The 18650-nt window shown below is 44.1% G+C and overlaps 1 protein-coding gene across 13 annotated transcripts in view; it reads left to right on the plus strand.

Annotated features, from left to right (window-relative positions):
* Window positions 1–18650, plus strand: part of ptprt (protein tyrosine phosphatase receptor type T) — a 254304-nt gene that overhangs the window by 32746 nt on the left and 202908 nt on the right. For all 13 annotated transcript variants that reach the window (XR_004695112.2, XM_035152935.2, XM_035152937.2 and 10 more), the window contains exon 2: window positions 5642–5767. Coding sequence is in view for 12 of the 13 variants with exons in the window: in XM_035152935.2 (XP_035008826.1) it covers window positions 5642–5767 (126 nt within the window). In the remaining variant the exon portion in view is untranslated. The remainder of the gene's footprint in view (window positions 1–5641; window positions 5768–18650) is intronic.

Consider the following 18650-nt stretch of genomic DNA (forward strand, 5'->3'; position numbering starts at 1 on the left):
CATTTTGTTTTGCAGAGAAGCTGCAGAGTGTTGATGTTATTCTCTGTTTTTTAAATCCTCCCACTACATCGACTTCGGTTGGGTATCAAGCGTCGACTCAATTAGTTGGTGCGCATTTCGAATGTGTTGTTAGTGTTGTCTGTAAATTAAGATGGACGACATGACAGCTCCTTAAAAGCTCATCCAGGTGGCGGGAGGCAGCACAGGTCTCAAACCTGCCTCCTCCATGTTAGCAGACGGGACATGGACCCATTTTGGATTGAATTAGTTGTGTGGTGCTATCTTAACTGGCTGAAATGTCATGATTGACAGCTGACACGACTCCTCATCGGTCGAGTGTATCAGCGGAAGCTCAAAAACCATCCCACGATCACGGCTGCATCACGGCTGCTCGGGCTCCGGCTCCAAGTTACACCGAAAGCACAAGATATCATGAACGACTTGCAGAAACAAATCATCAAATGCTCATATTAATCAGCCAAATCTAATTCTACTGAGTGTTAATATGAGTTGTTACTTTATATTAATATTAAATATAGTTAATTAAAAACTTACATTTGACTGTGACGAGTAGAATTATCCTGAAATGAAAATACTGACACTCACAAACAACTCCAGATTATACATGAGTGCAGTACTTAGGTGAATGCACTCGGCTACTTCCCACCTCTGACACAGAAAACCGCTCGGCTCTGCAAGAACACACAACAGCATGTCCTCGCTCTGCTCCCACACACACACACACACACACACACACACACACACACACACACACACACACACACACACACACACACACACACACACACACACACACACACTCACACTTGAACACACTCAGGATCAGTAGATGTTATCTAAGTGAGCAGCAAACAGACTCTTTAGAGCCGGGCGCCTCAGGTGCCCCCGCTCCGGTCTGTGACTCCGTGGGCTCTGTCGCTCTGTGTTAGCTTTGGCGGAGATAAAAGGCTCTAATGGTTGCTATCGGCGCCTCGAGGGGATGGAAATCTTAACATGAGAAAGACAGGGGATTCTGCTTAAATAAGTGTTATCAGCGCAGGATGTGTTTATTTGTGTGCGAGTGGGTAAACTCAGGGCAAAGAGTTATTTCTGCTGCCTTCTCGTGTGTGTGTGTGTGTTTGTGTGTGTGTGTGTGTGTGTTTGTGTGTGTGAGAGCGTTAGCGGAGGGAAACCAGGTTACTTGCATAATGCCAGCGTGTATCAGTGATACTGAGTTCGTCGGATCTCTGCTGTCTACGTGTCTAAATGGACCAGATGGGAGCTCAAGCACAAAGATCCGTTCTGAATGGATGAATTCACAATAACCTATTTACTTATTAAAATGGATTTTTCATAGAGACAGTTAAAGCGTACCGTGTCAGCCGTCTGATCTGCTTATACACTATACAACAAAGCTGTGGAGTATTAGAATATTTTACACTGTAAGTGGAAGTCGATGGTATTTGATCTAATAACTGGAATGTCACTCAAGGCCCGACGGTCCCCTTATGAAAAGCACATTTTAATTCACTGCAGTAAATTTCTCTCACTTATAAACATCAGTCCCCTTAATACGCCTCATTTTTCTTGAATGTTAATCGACAAAAAAGTTGACGTTAAAGGAATTGATGAAAAACTCCTGGATCTGCCCCCTGATCCGGATCCACACAGCGATTAATGGATTTTCAGTTTCTGGGTGATCTGTTCATTTGCTTAAACATAAATCTGATTAGAAATGAACAGGACGACAACAAAGCATCAAAATAAAGCCACTAATTCAATAAAAGTCGGTTTATCTGTGATCTGATCATTTTCAATTAAAGGATAAATACAAAATCAAGGTTGTGAAAACACCACAGAGTTCCATGAGTGTGTGTTGATCAGAGAATCTCTAGTTTTCAAGTCTTCTGCAAAACAGCTGATGCTCATTTAGTAATTTATGATCCATTTAGAGTCAAATAGACCATAACGCACTGTATTCATTGGGGGCGTGGACCCATGTGACAGCTAGTAGTGTCCAATGGGCACATGTGGGCGTGTCCTCCATCAGGCCCCACCCCTTTGCTTCTCCTAATATGGTCACTTCCGGTTTCAAGAGATGGCGCCGGACAAAAGGTCAAACTGGAGGCTTCAAATAGGTCGTCCTCTATCCAGAAGGTCGGCGGTTTGTCTTTCCCATTCCACCGAAGTGCCCTTGAGCAAGATACGGAACCCCGAAAACTGTACTGCAAAGCGTTTTGATTGGTCATCAAGACCATTCGCTGATGTGGGTAAATGTGCAGATGACATTGATAGATGATATGAAGTCTGTCGACCCGTCACACACATTCTTGTCATACACAACATTTAGACAACAAGAAAACTATATATCTCCTGAAATCCATTACTCAAATCAGGTATAAAATAAACGTGTCTCTCAATATCTCAACGTTTTTTTTTTATTTCCGTTTCCAAATTGTGCTCCTTCCTTTTGAGAAGTGTGATTCCACCACCTGCGAACACAGACGTGCTCACACCCCTCACACTCTGTGAGGAGTCGTTGTTTATTCTGACAGCAGAACAAAGTGCAGCTCAACAACAAGGACGACGAGCCCCTGTTTTAATAAAATGAAGGAAAAAAAAAAGGAAAATTGGGATGAAAACCTTTTTAAGTGTGACTGGAATTAATTTTCTTTTAAAGAAACACAATCATCCGACGCCCGGACCAGCTCCCTGTCACATGAGCAGGTTTGAGACACAGCTCAGCAGATCTTGAAAAGAAAAAATTGGTCACAGACTCATCACAGCGAAGGAAATATAGTAAAAGTAAAATCGGATTCTAATAATTAACAGAAGAAGAGATGACAGGTTTTCCTACACGTTGTTAAACCCGTTCCCTTCTGACTGAGCTTCACTATCTGGTACAGCAGCTTTCTATGGAGCGCCCCCTGGTGGCTGCCTGCAGTGTAGCTTATAAACCCTGCCTCTTCCACGTTAGCAGACGGGACATGGGACAAACTAAAAACTCAAAGTACGTGTGTGTGTGTGTGTGTGTGTGCGTGTGCGTGTGCGTGCGGCGGCGTGTGCGTGTGCGCGTGCGCGTGTGTGCGTGTTGCGTGTGTGTGTGCGTGTGTGTGTGTGTGTGTGTGTAGGCCTGATTCAGTCGTCATATCAATATTTGATCACATTGGTAACAGGAATGTTAATTAGCAGAGATGAAGGGATTCTGCTTGTTTTGGTGTCACATTAACACACAGACACACACACACACACACACACACACACACACACACAATAACATATGCACACACGCCTACAGCCACGCATGTACACACATCACATGCAGGCTTCAGATCAGAATACAGTAACAGTGTTCAGATTTTTTATTATAGAAACTTTCTGGCAGAGAGTGTGTGTGTTTGTGTGTGTGTGTGATTATGAGACACAGGGAGGTGTTGTACTGATTTTGAAAACTAGATTAGGGGCATTGACACACACGCCTGTCTACACACACACACTCGCCTGCTGCTGTGAGCCACTTCTCCCTCTCATCCCCTGATAGTGGTTTTAAAATTGCAGATCGGATATTGAATATTGATGTTGGACCCCCCACTCTCACACACACACACACACACACACACACACACACACACACACACACACACACACACACACGCCTGTTTATAAGTCTCTTCTAATGAGATCACTTTGATTTCTTTCCATTTCTAATGAGATCACTGAACAACGAGGGGGCAATAAAGGCTAATTATCTCAGTGGTGATTAATTCATAACAGCTATTTTCATATCTGTAAGAGAAATACTTTCTTTTAGGAATTTTCCACCCACTGCTGGAGGTTGTTTTTCAAACAGACAGAAAAAAAGGATCATTCTGCGATTAGATTTCCCAGTTGATGTACGATTGAAACGAAGCCACACATCCTTCTCGTGTTTTTGCACTTTCGGGGGTTTGCTATGTGGGCGGCCGCCTCTCAGGGGGAAGAGCGGGTCGTCCACCGACCGTTCAATTCCTGGCTCCTCCAGGCCGCGTGCTGAAGTGAGCCCCTTGATTCTGTCATTGTGTGGTGGATGTGTGATAGAAAAGTGCGGCATAGAGAGGAACTATATGGAAATGTGTGTGTCGATGGGCGGATGTGACTATAGAAATGTGTGTTTACCATTTACCGTAGTTTCTCTTTGAATTCTGTTCACTATGGGGATGTGTGGTCAATGTTATAGAAGGAAGTTAAAGTCCAGAAGATTTTCTTACTTTCATACACAAAATTGCAGGAAAATAATAGTCATATACTGTATATATATGTAATATAGTTATCTATTAATGTAGATCCTCGATGCACTAAAAGACTTCACAGAGTCTCTGGATTCATTGAGATCAACAAACGTGTTGAAGTTTGTCTTTTATTTTGAAGATTAATTTAACTATTGCGCTGCTGTCGAAAGACGACAAAAAGCATCATTAGGTGATTTCATGAACAAAGCCACAAACGTTCCCTCAGTCCAAATGCTTCAAAACAAATTAAAATGGTTGTGTGTCAAAGCATATGTCTAATTAGGGAAGTGTGTGTGTGCGTGGGTCTGTGTGTGTGTGTGTGTGTGTCTGTGTGTGTGTGTGTGTGTGTCTGTGTGTGTGTGTGTAGTGCTCTAGGCCAGCAGAGAAGGCTAATGCAGTGGAAAATGTGTCTTAGCTGGGCCATGAAATAACGATGAGACTGTGACTTAATCATGTTGACACATAGAGGTTTCTCTTTCTCCGCCGCTCGCTCGCTCTCTCACATAAAGACATGCTCTCTCTCTCTCTCTCTCTCTCTCTCTCTCTCTCTCTCTCTCTCTCTCTCTCTCTCTCTCTCCCCCCACCCCCCGTGCGCTCCCCTCTTCTCTGATAAACTCTGACAGTGTCTGTCTTGCAGTGGCTCTTTCAATTCGTGCTGATAACTTAATTAGTATAATATTGTCGACAGCAGCTCATGAAAGCTCCGATTCCTGCACGTAAAAAACACTTGGAAATTAAAATCTTGTACAAGTGGTTGAAGATGTGGTTTTAAAAACAAGTGCTGGATAAAATACTTGAATCGCAAATATGCTTGAGAAGAATCTAATCATATTTCCAGATCTTTTTTAAGAAAGACCAGCTGCTCTTTTCTGTGAAAACCTGAGTTCTCAGTGAATATGTAGAAGTAATTATATTTAGTTAGGTTTCCATGGATTGTCTGACATGTAGCAGGATTATGTAAATCTATATAACGGGTGGAATGTGGTGCTGATGCAGATAATGATACAGATGTTGTAATTCAAAACAAGGGGGTTTATCTTTCTATAACACATTTTCCTTTGAGCTTATGGATTTTTTCGCATTTAATGGGAGTAGTTTGCGGAAAATACCTGCGTGCATGGATCAATACATCTGTACGATATGGTCATAAAGTGGTTATGGCGAGATATTTGCTTTTCTTTATTTTATCGTCTGTCTTTCCTTGTCTTGTTTTTCGTCGTGCGTACAAAGATCATGTCTGTTTTTTCGGACGGGTAATATTTGTCCATGCATTGTCCAAATAACTGTCTTTAAGCTGATGGCTGTTGTGCTTGTGCTGTTAAAATGTCCATATTCTGCTGTAATTTACACGTCTTTTTCCGTCCTCTGCTCAGGCGGCTGCACCTTCGAAGAGTCGTACAGCGGCTGCGGCTACAGCGTGTCTCTGGGAACCAATGGATTTACCTGGGAACAAGTCAACTCCTGGGAAAAACCCACCATGGACCCGGCCCTGCCTACTGGTACGAGTCTAATTTTCCCTTTTGAGTATTTGCTGAAATCTTGCCAGGGTGAAGGAATGAAGCTTCAGGAGATGAGGTCTTAGGAAGAATTATTTATTGTCATGGACTCATTTATTGCTGCAATTATCTCTTTTTGAAAACTGATTCGTTGCCAGCGTGCAATGAATCCTGGGAAAGGTCGTCCTGGGGGAGGATCCACCTGTCGGAGCCTGTGTTGCTCTGGGATGGAAGGAGCCCTATGAATGGTGCAGCCGTGTACAGTCATGCTGTCTGTGATCCAATCAGTCTTCAATTTGAGCCTCCGAAGGATGCACCCCCCCCTGAATCGGGAAACAACTCGTCCGTCTCTCCGAAAGCATTAGAGTGCATCCGTGCAGAAAATTCAGTTCAGTAGTTGTTTTTATTGGGCTTCCTAACTCCGCCCTCGGTAACTGAAGAGAGCAGGGAGTGGATCTGGGTAATCTTCTTCTTCTGACCTTACTCTGCTCACTGTGTCGTCCTGGGTACGTGGAAAAAGAGTAACTTCTCCGGAGGACATGTCAGAAATGAAAAGAACGACACAAGTAGTTTTTTTTATAGTTTTTCCTCTGGAGGTTCTCGGGTGTTTACCGCACGATGAATCATCACATTTGTTGAAACGCACGTTCTTTGGCACGTTTAAGTTGCAAAGACTGGTTTCAAAGTGGCAGGATGAAAAGTTTGACGTTAAAAGGGTCTCACTTTCAGCTTCAGGGGGAAAGGTTAAGAAGTTAACTTCTCTTTCTCCAGATTTATCCTCCGTCCCTCTCCCTCCCTCCGTCCCTCCCTCCGTCCCTCCCTCCGTCCCTCCGTCCATCTGAGCTGCAGACTGATGTAACCGAGGAGACAGATCGTGACGTGACCCCGGATGGGTTTCTCTTTCTCCGCCTCTCAAACGCCAAATGGCAATCATATGTCCCATCTCTCCGTCTTATTCTCCTGCACGCTCTCTATATGTCACACACACACACACACACACACACACACACACACACACACACACACACACACACACACACACACACACACACACACACACACACACACACACATATGCTCACACACACACACGTCTCATCCATTTCTCTCCCTGTGTCTCAGTCACCTTCTCCTCCTTTCTTCACTCCATTAACTTGACTGTTTATCACAAAGTGTTTTACCGAAGCAGCGTTAAGATTCACAGTTATGTAAATTGTTTAAGAGCGCGAGCGAGGGCATCCTCCCTGTTTTACTCTTTAAAACCGTATAAATCTATAAATCTATATGTTTTTTATGTATCTTTATGATTAAGAGTCTGAACCAGGCTTCATGTGTTTGTTCCATAGTTTCATCTGATCTGGTTACTTTTGGTTTCACATTGTAATTTAGGGACTAGGGGAATTTTCTCTGACATACGTTCGTCCTGTCGTCATCACCTACGTGGGCGGAGTCTACCTGTACTCGACTCTGATTGGTTTGTAGACAGTGTCTGACGTGGGCGTGTTGTCAGTTGAGGGGAATGTAATGATTCTGTTTGAATGGAGAAAAGGAAACGTCAAATGAACGTCCTCTTGGCTCAAACATTAAATTGTCGGAGGTGAAGACTGCGGCTGCTTCTTCTTCTTCTTCTTCTTCTTCTTCTTCTTCTTCTTCTTCTTCTTCTTCTTCTTCTTCTTCTTCTTCTTCTTCTATTGTTTAATTCTGTCTCTACTTCCTGTGATTGGTCCAAACTATCCAACAAAGTGTTTCACTCTGCAAACCAACAGAACCTGGTTCAGTTTGATCCAGACCCAGAACACCTCTTCTGGTCTGAGGAACCGTTCACCCCTGATGTTTAGATTCAGACTGAACTGAAGAGTCTGAAGCTCTGGATCCATCAAAGTAAATGTGAAAGTGACCTTTTCTTGCAGTCACACATGTTTTACTGAGTGTTTAGTCACATATGGTTTTGCACAGGAGATGCAAACCTTACCGTGTTCATGCTAATGTTCCTTTTGGCTCCTGTGTTTAAAATCACCACAGAGAACTTCATTATATCCATCTTTTCCACTTGTCTATAACCATTAATCATTCTCATATTACACCCAACGATCCAATGACCCTCTCCCCCTTTCTATATTATATATTATCTCTCAGTCGAGTCAATTATCGTGCTCGTACATCATCATCATCGTCCGCCCCCTCTATCTTTCCCCATCATTGTCTCTGACATGTGAGAGGTGGTGGTGAGACAGATCCGTCAGCCTCCACTCACCGACCGCGATCCTGCACCGACGATCTGATACGACTGAGCGGACACGAGCCGTCTCTCTCTCTCTCTCTCTCTCTCTCTCTCTCTCTCTCTCTCTCTCTCTCTCTCTCTCTCTCTCTCTCTCTCCCTCTCTCTCTCTCTCTCTCTCTCTCTCTCTCTCTCTCTCTCTCTCTCTCTCACGTCTCATGTCAGTCTCATCTATCGCCGTGGTGGTGGTTGTCAGTGGTGATAGCCATCACGGCCTATGAGCTCTCCTCATCACAGACAACTTATCGACTGCTCGCTGGCCTGACAGCTACAGATCTGATAAAGCAGGACAAGAACAAATTGTCTGTCAGACTCTCGCACTTTGTCCTTTTTATACCCTGATGTTGAGTCTGCTGCTCGTACTGGACCTCAGCTGTTTAAATTAAAGCATCAACACAAATCTATAACTGGAAAATAAACATGCAACATGGATGTGCAGCTTTTTAAAAAATATTTATAATTCCTACATTGCGAAAAAATGATGGTGAAAGATTTAGGCACAATCTATAAATGATTCTCTGTTGGACCTAATTAAACGTTGGAAGTTGATTAAAGTACACAGGTGGTTGACGGACAGGCAGATCAGTTTGGCATCACCAGAAATTACATTGTACCGGAGCATTGTGGTGAAGAGGGAGCTCAGCCGAAAAGGCAAAGCTTTCTGTTTTGGAACGAGGTTCTTCAGAGATCCGAGTTCCACAGAGTCGAGGTTCATCGGCAGACAAACAAGTTGAGGCTCAATTTAAATGTTGGTATATTTTTTAAGAGTATGCGTTCGCATCAATATTCATAAATGTTGGGTTCCCTGGTGATTTCAAGCTTCGTGTTGCCTCAAAGCTTTTTAAAGTGTTAGATCTTTGCCACCAGCGTGGGAACAGCACGTTCATGTGTGCAGGGTAAAATTTAAGCCTCTTGCTTTTGTCTCGTTGCCTCCGACATCGACACAGCGATCATATAATCCTCTTTCGCGCCTCACCTCCATAATATTGATGAGGTTGATACAGTTGTCAGAGAGCGTATAACCCACACTCCACGAGATTGGACGGGCGCCATCGCTCTCGGCATCTCTCCCTTGTCTCACCTCCATTGAGTCATCATTGTCATATAGTCCATGCCCCTGACAGCGTATCGATCCCAGGCATCAGTGGATTGGAAGGGGAGGTTTGTTAAGTTCCTCCCTCATCATCTCTGTATTGATGTTGTAATGATGTAATATAACACACACACACACACACACACACACACACACACACACACACACCTGACGACTCAAAGATGTGACGAAACTGGACGAGTTTTCCTTCCTACCGTCACCTTCATATCGACATAATCCATCCTACAATCGGGAAAACATCTTTTCATGCGTCCTGCTGTTATCTAACCTCATCAGAGAAACACACTTAGATCTGAGGAACATGATGCAAATCAACACGCTGGACGGCAACAGGGATATTTTATCATTCATCGGGTTTCGCACGACGGATAAAGGGTCATTTACGCTGCTTTTAGCTCCGAAAAAAGAGACACACGTCCATTTCAAACAATCTAACCGTCACTGCTCACATGCCTTCATGCGTCTTTTACGTTAACAAAGTTGTGCAGCAATGCATCCACTGGAGGGCAGCGCAGAGTCGAGACTTTCTGACAACGACGGGGGTCGAGGAGGTTGTGATAACGTTCCTCTTCAGGAAGAAGTAAGACATGGAGACGTCTGTAGTTTCTTTCTAGCCTCAAAGAGTTCCACCAATGTTGAAATTTCCACCTCGTACCTTACGGTCGTATATATATATTACGTTGAGACTTAAGACTTCCTGCTTTTCCTGTAACGTAGCCTATAGGAGGTCATATACGTGAGAATGAAGTATACACTATAAAAGACTTATACTTATAGGCTGCAAAGCTTGACTGACACGCAGACACATGCACACTTCTAGTATTGTTATCCGAGCTCTTACCGGCATTTTTCAGAATGACAAAAAACATGAGCCAGAAAAGAGGAGGAAGGAAAAAAAAAGGCCACCACAGTAAATTTATTTCACTGTCAATCTTCTCACAAACCTGCAAATCTCCAAAAGAATAGAGGCTTCTAGGGCTTTTTATTCCTCCCATGCTCACTGCCTGGCCCTACACAACACACACACACACACACACACACACACACACACACACACACACACACACACACACACACACACACACACACACACACACACACACACACACACACCTCATATCTCTTATTACCTTCAAACCGCAGGCTGAGCGAGACGACTCACACGAGCACCAAACATCAAACTTCAAAGCCAGTCGATGTTTTCAGCAACCATCAACACGGCCACAATCTAAGACGTGGAAAATGATCAGAGAGAGATGGAGGGAGGGGGGGTGTACAGTGAAGATGGAGAGACAGACAGAGGAAGAGAGGGAGTTCAGAGGATGATTGAGAGATATGTGATAATACTGGAAAACAGGCGGAAAATCATCATCTGTATAATTGAGCATCATCAGCGTATTTGAGAGCCTCATCAAAGGGAAAGTGTTTGCACAGATGTGTGTGTTTGTCTTTTCTTAACATGTCGTGCAAGTGTGTGTCTGCGTATGATGTCAAATAACAGAGAGACTGGATGTCGAAATCAAAACCAAGCAACGGCAAAAGAGATATTTCATTCATGAAGATGGAAAGAGGACGACAAAGGTAAAGCAGTTTGTTATGAAGCGCATTTAAAAGAGCGTTCGGAAATATTACAAAAAGATGAAAAGGGAGACGGAAAGTAGAGATTTCAGAGAACGCCGACGGAGGGAAAGTGTGGTCGCGATTGACACGAGGCACCGGAGCGCCGACAGAGAGAGAGAGGGGCCGCCCCGCACTCACCGAGGAAGATAAAGAAACGCAAAAGGGACACGATGCTTCACAAAGGCCGAGAGACGAGCATCCAGATAGAGAGATGAGGGAGAAAGAGACTGCGAAAAGGAAGCCGAAGAAAGGAGACGAGCACAGACGGACACAAAGGCACAAAGACGCTTCCTTAATGACTCGCTTTACTTTTAGTTACTCGCCAGTTTGTTTCGAAAAAGCAATTTCGAGACCTGGAATGTGGAATGTCTTAAAGGTTTTTGTTGTACTGTCGTTTATATAAAGCTCTGTTGGACAGAAAGAGTTTTTCAAATCATCACACAGAAATCCACCTTGGATTTGTTAGTGAATTATCAAGTTATTCCCTCTTCTCCTTCAGGTTCAGTCCTGAAACTCTCGAGTTTTACTTCTGCACATCTCCAAAGTATCAAACATGCAACATGTCACTGTAAAGCTTCGCGTGAGCTCCACTGCACGGAGAGAGCTGACACTCCTGTTAAATGATGTCCTCGTGAAAGGGTCTTTTCGTGTTGTTTTAATTTGGTTCCTTTCCTGCCACGACACAGTGAAGGAGATTTGAAATGGTTTAACTGGCAGATACAACAAAGCAGAGAGAGGCCGAGGGGCTCAGGTGGAGATGGACAGAGACGTAATTCTCTCACAGAGGAGGAGAAATCACAAAGACGAGTAGAAATCCTTCGTTCTTTCTTCTGCACCGAGTCGCCGACTGTTTCTCACAAAACAATCTTCAACTCAGAAGCTACACGTCACCTTCTCTCGTACCTCCTCTGCATCTATGTGCGTTCTCCTTCTGTCTCCTTCTCGTCGTCGCCCGCACTGTGTATTTGGACGATATCTCTGAGTTCTATTAACAGGCTGTTAAGAACTAAAATGGCAGTGGTGCGTCTCCCTTGAAGTCAAACAGCGACAGCGACGTGTTCATTTGCGGTTTCGAAGCGGTGACAGACGATCTCTGTCGTCTCTCCCTGTGAATCTGAACAGACGAGCATTTAATGATCCCCGGAGGGAAATTGAGCTGCTGCAGCAACAAGGAGACGAGGACACAGATAAGAGGAGGAGGAACAGAATTTTTTTTATTTAAGAGCAATTACAAGAGAAGAGAACACGGTGTTAGAAGTAACAGATGAAAGATAAGAAGGTCGGCAGATAACAGGTTTATTATTTATTCACAGAATCAAGAGTATGAAAGTGAACAGGTTTTGTTTTTAGTTTCCAACGTAATCACAACTTCACGACATAATAAGAAACATTATTAGATTGTGACTTTAAAGGAAGTAATATTTAGAGCAGAAGGGTTAAATGTGCATAAACTTTTAATATTTTTAACTTTTTAAAGTTTCAAAGATCTATAGTTTAAGATGTTTACTGTTGTACACGTGTAGAATTGTGTGAATAACATTCGCTGGGTGGCTCTGTTTAGAAAAGTTACGTGAAAAGCTAAAGTTCAAACTTTATAGCTGTAAAAGTTTTGCCCCATCCCACTGAAACATTTAACGGGAAATCGGTTTTGTAGTTTTTCAGTCATCCTCCTGACAGACAAACCGTTAAATAGCCACGAATACAGTACGGCTCATTCCTCTGCCGAGCGCCAACCGTCCCCGTAAATTCAATCAATACCAAAGATGGTGACAACACGTTTCCTGGATTCGCCAAAATCTAACAAGTTCTTTCTCAGGCCGTGTTCCATCCGTCCGACAACTGTGGAATTGGGACACATGTGCTACTGGATTAAAATGAATATTCCGCTGGATTCAAACAATTTTTCATGGTTATTTTTGCAAGATTTCATACGTTTGACCGGCAGCGGTCGCCATCTTGATCCACTTCGTCTGTTAGTAAAGAATTCAGGCATTTCTGTCTAACCTCTTCGTTTATAGCGGGGTCCTGAACACACTACGGTTGAAGATGGCCACTACGTCTACGTCACATTGGGGAAATGGGCAAACACGCCCAAAACACACGGGTAGGGCCAAGCTCTTTGACCTCGCCCGTCGGAGGTTCACTGCGTCGGAACGAAATGTGCAGCGTCAGCATCTAGAAGAAATTAGCACGTTCACCCTGGTGTCTCGTTTCCGTGAAGAACGTCTGCAGAGTCGTCCGACCGCGGAGCTAATGAGGATTGAATCCATTCACCCTGCAGACACAAGCCAGATGTTAGACTGTGTTACTGGGTTGTTCTGACCAGCGGGGCCTGAGGCTGAAGATGCAGCTTCACTACCTGCAGACCTGCAGATACAGATGTGGCAGATGTGAAGTTCCAGTGTCAGACGAAAACCCGATGAGTCAATCGTCTGCCCGTCTGGATCATCGTTCCCTCTCCGCCACCTGCGTTCTTCTAAGAGTTTCACATCAGGCCGTCTTTTATTCTCCTATTTTTCACTTTTCTCTGTGAGATTTCTTTTTTCCTCTTCGGCATTTTGAAGCCTTTTCAAAGTGTTGACAGCCGAATGAAATGTACAGCTTTTCTCCTCCTTCTCCTCCTGGAGGTTTGAGGTTATTGTAAAGATAGCCGGAGCTCTGCTGTGTGTTATGTGTGTGTGTGTGTGTGTTTGTGTGTGTTTGTTGTAGCCTGTCATTTGCGCTGTTGATGTGTTGATGTTTGCACTGACTGACAGTCCCGGAGCCGAACCGTGTTGCAGAAAGCCTCGCGGCTCTGCCTGTCTCCGCTCTTCTCTTTACCACTTCTATTCTATTCTTTCTTCTTCTTCTTCTTCGCTCCCGTCTCTTCGCACCTTCCCTCCCGCCAACACTCGTTCCTCCTGAAGCGTCTTTGTCCTAAATTTGCCTCTCAGTTTCCATCCATGTTATTTTCTTCAGATTTGACAGCTTGACAGAAAAGTATGTTTGAACTGCGGTGAACGTCTCGAGTTGTATTTTGACATTTTTCTCGTATCTGTGTGTTTTCATCTTTTGTGTGTGTGTGTGTGTCTGTGTGTGTGTGTGTGTGTGTGTGTGTGTGTGTGTGTGTGTGTGTGTGTGTGTGTCTGCTCGTCAGCGCTGCTTCTTATGTTTCCTTCGAGAGGCTGAAAACAAATCAGCACTAATCAGAGCGCGCCTCGCCATTCAGTTGTGACACATACTTAGACTGAAACACATAGACTGCACACACACACACTCACACACGCTATCATGCCTTGTTTAAACTGCCACCAGTAATAGACTTGTGAATTACAGCGTGTCACAGCAGTATTGTGTGTGTGTGTGTGTGTATTTTGTGTGTGTGTGTGTGTGTGTCAAGTGGCGGCTGATGGGTACAGAGGTTAAATATCCCGTCCGCTTTTTTGGTCAGCGCTGGTGATTGGAGGGCCCTTGTCGGGGCTGACTTGATTGCATTTGTGATTTGTGGGCGGGCGAGCGGGCGGGAAGCGGCGCCGTCGGGCCGGTGAAATGACAAATGGCGCGGAGCAATAGTAACACATTGACAGGGTGACAGACAGCTGCTGTTTAAACCCCCCACAGTTTTATTCCCTCCTCTGCATTCTCTCAGTGTCAGCGGATCGCTGCGGGTTTGAGTCTTTGAAAAGACGTCACACTGCTCCGACTTCATGTCAACCCCCTCTCTGAGATGAGATAAGATTATACATATAAAACCAAGTACATGTTAAATCGGGTGTATTTGTGTTTTTATATTCATTCCTTTACTTCTCTAACGCGTTTTTATCGTCAACACTCGGGCGTCACCAAATATAAAACACAAGTCGGGACAGACACGGATGTAAAATGCAAACTGATGGTGGAGGTGATGAATCTGATCGGAGAAGAACAAACACGCCTCCTTTAAATTCAACGTAAAAGAATAAGCAGATTTTTTGGGGTCACCTTGAAAGTCCCCGAGTGAGAGCTCCTGTCACTTCTCACATCTCAGCCGTATAAATCTTTGAATGAAATGTCATCTCTTTTTCGATTTTTCCACAACTTTATTCTTCTGCAAACTTTTTTTCCACCGGCTAAATAAAGGCAAGTTAAGAGTGTTCTTAAATTTTAAACAGCACTTTCCTTCCAGGAGAAATGGGGGTGATTTAGAATCGGGGCGTTGGTTGAAACGTCGCTCTGAGGCCTGCGTGGAGCTGTCAGTCTGTCAGAGTGAAGCCATTAGAGCAGCGTCACACGTCCACAGAGGGAGAGACGGAGACGGAGACGGAGACGGATGGATTACCTGACTGGTTGAAATCCCTTTGTAACTCCGACTACAGCAGATAGAGCCGTCAGTGACAGACGTAGCAAATGGCAGCGGGAGATATAAGAGAGCAACGAGATGAAGGGAAGGAGAAGGAAAGGAAGGAGAGTGAGTGAAGGAGAGAGGAAAGAGGGGGGGGGGGATTGAGTAGTTAGGCTGAATAGATTGTTTCTATATAAAGAAAGAACAGGTACGTCAGGGGAGTGATGCAGAAATGGGATCATCACTGAGATTCAAGAGATGGAAATCAGGAATTTGACAAATGGGTCATTTAACTTTATCTTTTACTACTTTTCTTTGCGTGTGTGTGTTTGTTTCCGATGTTTGAGATCAACACAAACCTGGAAGGACGTTTCACGGCTTCAGGAGGTTGTGATTATTCTTCATCTTCCACACAAAATTCACAAATTTCACAAACACACCATGCATGTGGAGGCTTATAGCTTTTCCAAAGAAACACAACGCAACGCCCCTGCACGCTATTTATCAGCAGGAGCAATAAATGCCCATTTTTAAGACCAAGCCACCATATAAAAGCCTCGGATCACAGCAGTAATGGGTCCCTGTAGGCCAGTGATAACTCTCTGTGTGTTTATATGTGAGCGTGTGTGTGTGTGTGTGTGTGTGTGAGAGAGAGAGAGAGAGAGAGAGTGACGTAACCTGACAAACACAAAGAGAAAGGCAATAAGGTCTGAAAATGACCGACAACCTGGAAGAAAGGCGGCGAGGCGGCCAGGAGAAGGAAACGAAGGCGTCATCGCCAAGCATCGCCTTCGTTTCCCAGCTCCGTCTAATCCCAACACCTGACGCCTGTTTCTTTCCTCATCTGCAGCTCCATTACATTCCACACACACACACACACACACACACACACACACACACACACACGCTGAGGGCTCCATGTTGTCCGATGTGCCTTTGAGCCCAGCGACAGTTTGTAGAAGACAGGTCGACTGTTATCTCAGCTCCTGACCAACTGTGTGTTCTTCACACGTTGACCTCGGACAGATTTCACTCGTGCCCATGAAACACACTCACACACCACAAGGTTCTGCTTCTTCTTCTTCTTCTTCTCCTTCTTCTTCTTCTTCTTCTTCTTCTTCTTCTTCTTCTTCTTAAAGGTCGACTCAGGTCTGCTTGAATAAAAAGTCTTGAAGACAAACGTGTCTCTACAGTCTTCATTTCTGGTTTTTAGATTTTAGACCTAAAAGAGAATTTTATCTGAAGATTCCCGGACAAATAACTTGCCGATTAAAGATGGACACTCATTCACTTCATCAGTTTAAAGAACAATAACAATAAGTACTGATCTTGTGGCCGATCTCTCCTAAGAGAAGGTCGGACACGGATCTCTGCAGTCATCTAGTTCTTCGTGAAGATAAACGCAGGAGCAACACTTCCATCCCAGCTCTGTGTCCGTTGTGCGTTCAATTCCCGTCAGTGTTTTCTCGTCCCGTCAGTAACGAGCTTCCACGCAGTAAGCAGCAGCTTTGAGATGACTCAACTCTGTGAAATGCAGCTTTTTAGGAATGCAGTGCTCACTAAAAGGCCCGAGATGTAATCCTACACATGTGAGGATGCATGGCAGAGGCTTAATGAATACATTATAAAAAATTGCATCAGCGCAACAGATCTGAGATACAGAAACAGAAACAGATGTAAACACAAGGTCACATGGACACGAGCGTGAGAACACATACGTAGGGAAGCGTGAAAGTGGAATTCATGTGCCGACGCAGCGACGGGTTATTGTTACTGTTTATTTATTAATCTGTGAAGACGGTGAACCTGGCAGCAGTGAAACATGGCCGACGTCCGTCACCACCTCGGTGTTGAACCCTGATGAGGGAAGAATAAAAGAGTAATAAGGCCGATAGGAAAAGCTTCAATCAAAATGTTGTAGTACACAATGTTATGCACAAAATGGCCGATGCGTGATGTTTATTTCATGTTTCCGTCATAAATAAATGATTATATTATTTATACATCCTTAAAAGTGATTAGAAATTTAATAAAGAAGATGTTCAAAAGGTAGCAATGAAAAGAAAAGTATGTAAAATGCCCCTATTATAGTTTTTGGTGATTTCTTTGACACAGAAATTAATTTTGATATATGATGTAACTGGGTCACATGACCAGAGTTAGTAAGAGACGGATGGACTGTTGCATTGTGGGTCCGAATTAATGTGGGTGCAGAGGAATGGCAGTTTCAAAATGACCTGATTCTGGTCCCAGAGGTTGTTGGTCTGTATTTGTTTTGTTGGTTTGTCTGCACGAAAACTACCGAACAGATTTGATTCGATCATTCCGCAGAAACAAACATGAAAGTAAACACTTCTTCCCTCCTCCCATTCCCTTCTCACTTCTCATAATCAATCACACAATCACCATCATCGCTCACGGATCCTGAAAGTTGCTCCACTATTGATTCTCTGAGTCGTGACTCGTTCCCGGAATGAAAATAGCACATTTGAACATCAGCGCTGTAGCTAACCCTGAGCTGCTCTGCAAACACGCAACATTATTTTTTAACACATAGACACAATAAACTTTAGATCCAGTATCTATACCGTGTGTGCTTGAATTAGAATCTGAGCCTGTGGAGCGTAAACATCAGATTGATCCTAACCAGCCTGTATTCTCTCTGTGTCGAGGTTTCTTCCTCTACTCGCGTCTCGTGCACCTTCAGTTCTGTGCACATTTGTTCAAGCTGGCACGGCCGTCTGAGCACGTGGGATTTATGAAGCCACTTCGGTGCAGAGACAAACGGAAGCATGTCCCGCTGCAGGTCACACAATCAATACAGACATCAGACATCAGGGACACGAACAGTTAAGTCTGGTTGGTACTTGTGCGTAGGATTGATGCAGAGTCTGCGTCTTTATGAGCGTTTGTGCGTCGGTGTGACCATTGTTGCCATTGTGTGAGGTTGTGTACATTAACCCGTGGGAACCGAGTGGATCACGTTGGAGTTTGAGCTGATAAATGTTAATGTGTGCAACAGAAGAAAAGAGGAGCTGAGCTCAACTGGACACTGAGACGTGGAGGCTACATGCTAACATGAAGCTAAAGGACTTTTAGAATGTGGTTTGTCCAGATGCGTCATAAACATGTTCCCACATTAATCCAAAAGAAGAAATGAAATTCAGAGGATTCAAATGTTCCATGTTTCGGTCATAACTGAGTCTTGTGACCTTTCTGAAGGGTCGCGGCGGACGGACGTTACTCAGGCAGCACTTCCTGTCGAACTGTTCCTCGTTCGTCGAGCCGCCATCGTCATCCGTCACGTGTTTACTTTGTCGTTTGTCGTATGAATCTATGTAGTTTTCCACTTAGAGCAAGTAAAGGTTGTAGATTTGTCTAATTTGTGTGAGAAATGGAAGCAATGTGTGTCTGTGTGTTGTCCCTACTTTCTCTTTCTGTCTACTCTTTTCCCTGTCCACTCTCTCTCTCTCTCTCTCTCTCTCTCTCTCTCTCTCTCTCTCTCTCTCTCTCTCTCCTCTCCTCTCTCTCTCTCTCCCTCTCTCTCTCTCTCTCTCTCTCTCTCTCTCTCTCT

This window comes from Hippoglossus stenolepis, chromosome 3 (assembly GCF_022539355.2).
Source record: "Hippoglossus stenolepis isolate QCI-W04-F060 chromosome 3, HSTE1.2, whole genome shotgun sequence".
Classification (NCBI taxonomy): domain Eukaryota; kingdom Metazoa; phylum Chordata; class Actinopteri; order Pleuronectiformes; family Pleuronectidae; genus Hippoglossus; species Hippoglossus stenolepis.